This window comes from Notothenia coriiceps, unplaced genomic scaffold (assembly GCF_000735185.1).
Source record: "Notothenia coriiceps isolate Sejong01 unplaced genomic scaffold, NC01 NC01_scaffold00000496, whole genome shotgun sequence".
NCBI classification, from domain to species: Eukaryota; Metazoa; Chordata; class Actinopteri; order Perciformes; family Nototheniidae; genus Notothenia; species Notothenia coriiceps.
The window spans coordinates 161,093-162,594 of record NW_011333197.1 but is presented as its reverse complement, the minus strand read 5'-3'; the positions used below and the strand labels follow the sequence as shown (position 1 = coordinate 162,594).

General features: G+C 40.5%; 1 protein-coding gene across 3 annotated transcripts in view; it reads left to right on the top strand.

The window, feature by feature from the left end:
• The window catches only part of slc4a8 (solute carrier family 4 member 8), a 50,140-nt gene that overhangs the window by 6,115 nt on the left and 42,523 nt on the right, over nt 1-1,502 (top strand). For all 3 annotated transcript variants that reach the window (XM_010782150.1, XM_010782157.1, XM_010782141.1), the window contains exon 5: nt 735-835. In XM_010782150.1, coding sequence (XP_010780452.1) covers nt 735-835 — 101 coding nt within the window. The remainder of the gene's footprint in view (nt 1-734; nt 836-1,502) is intronic.

The window sequence follows — 1,502 nt, the reverse complement described above, 5'->3', positions numbered from 1 at the left end:
ATGCTTTATGCAAATGTTTGTTTATTATCATTTAAACAATGACAAATATTCTCATGAATATTAAACACAACAACCTCTGAACATTACAAATACTCGCCTCAATTCAATCTGGAACCTCTCTCGTGTGTGTGTGTGTGTGTGTGTGTGTGTGTGTGTGTGTGTGTGTGTGTGTGTGTGTGTGTGTGTGTGTGTGTGTGTGTGTGTGTGTGTGTTCGTTCTATCTGGACGCTGCAATCATGTTGCGCGCACTATCCGTGCTGAGTGTGCTGACTTTTCCCACAATGTCTGGCTACCTGCGTGTAGTGCTCGGCGCAGTTGTGGCGAAGTGTCGCTCCTCTGTTTTCATTTAAACAGCTCCATATATCCGTTAGCGCAGCTAGCTAGCACCAGATGCTAACAACAACAATACACGTAAGGTCTCTCTTTCGCGCCACACATACAGACACCCTCTCGGTGCATGCCGGTGAGCGTGGAAGTGTGGTCTGCCACAAGCGGGCGGCAGGAGCGGGGCTGTCAGCATCAGCTTGTAGATGGTATTTTAAACTCAATGCGCTCTGAAACTACGTGGCGGCCGAGGACAAAACATACACATGCGTTAATCGCGTTAAAATAATTAGTGGCGGTTTTTTTTTTTTGCGTTAACTTGACAGCCCTAAAAAAAATCTTTTTATTTGTGACAGTCAAGGACTCAGTGTCCTGCTCCTGCCTGAGGTAACGTTGTTTGTGTTTCCTAGGTAACATGGTGAAGGTTCTGCGGGGGCATCAGAACTGGGTGTACTGCAGCGCCTTCTCCCCTGACTCCTCCATCCTGTGCTCAGTGGGTGCAGGCAAAGCAGTATGTACACAAGTTCCTCTTTACTTATTTTGATGTCATTGATAGCCAATCAACTTACAAATGCCCCGCCCTCCCATTCCCCCCTAAGAACAAACTGCTCAGTGTCATGATAAGTTGTGCCTTCTGTTTGGTTTTGTTTGCAGTGCAAAAAACATGCTTTTGGTGTTCTGAAGTGTGCATGCCCAGCAGACCACTGTTTCACTATTGTTATATATCTAAATGAAAGTGTGAACATGTATGGTAAACTCTTGACATTTTATAATTCAGCTACAACTGAAGTGGGTCTGCACAATGAATGGAAATATTATCGGTATAATGATGTCTATTAGTGCATTATCCAGCGCAATATTTGGTTAAAATGTAATATTGAGAAAAATGTAATTTTAAGTATTGCATAATCAAAAATCCATTGTTTGGTACAGGGCATTTGAATACAAATTAAATCATGATCATTTACATTTCTGTTCAATGCTAATGTAAAAAAAGTAATAAAAAAAGATCAGGGCCTGTAATATATCAGAATTGAGCAAAAATATTATTTATGTGGCAGTCCTACTCTGAAAAGTATTTCTGTTGAAGTGGGGGGAACCAAACAAAATTTTTGAATCATTACGTAAAGGGAATCTTCATATATATATATATATATATATATATATATATATATATA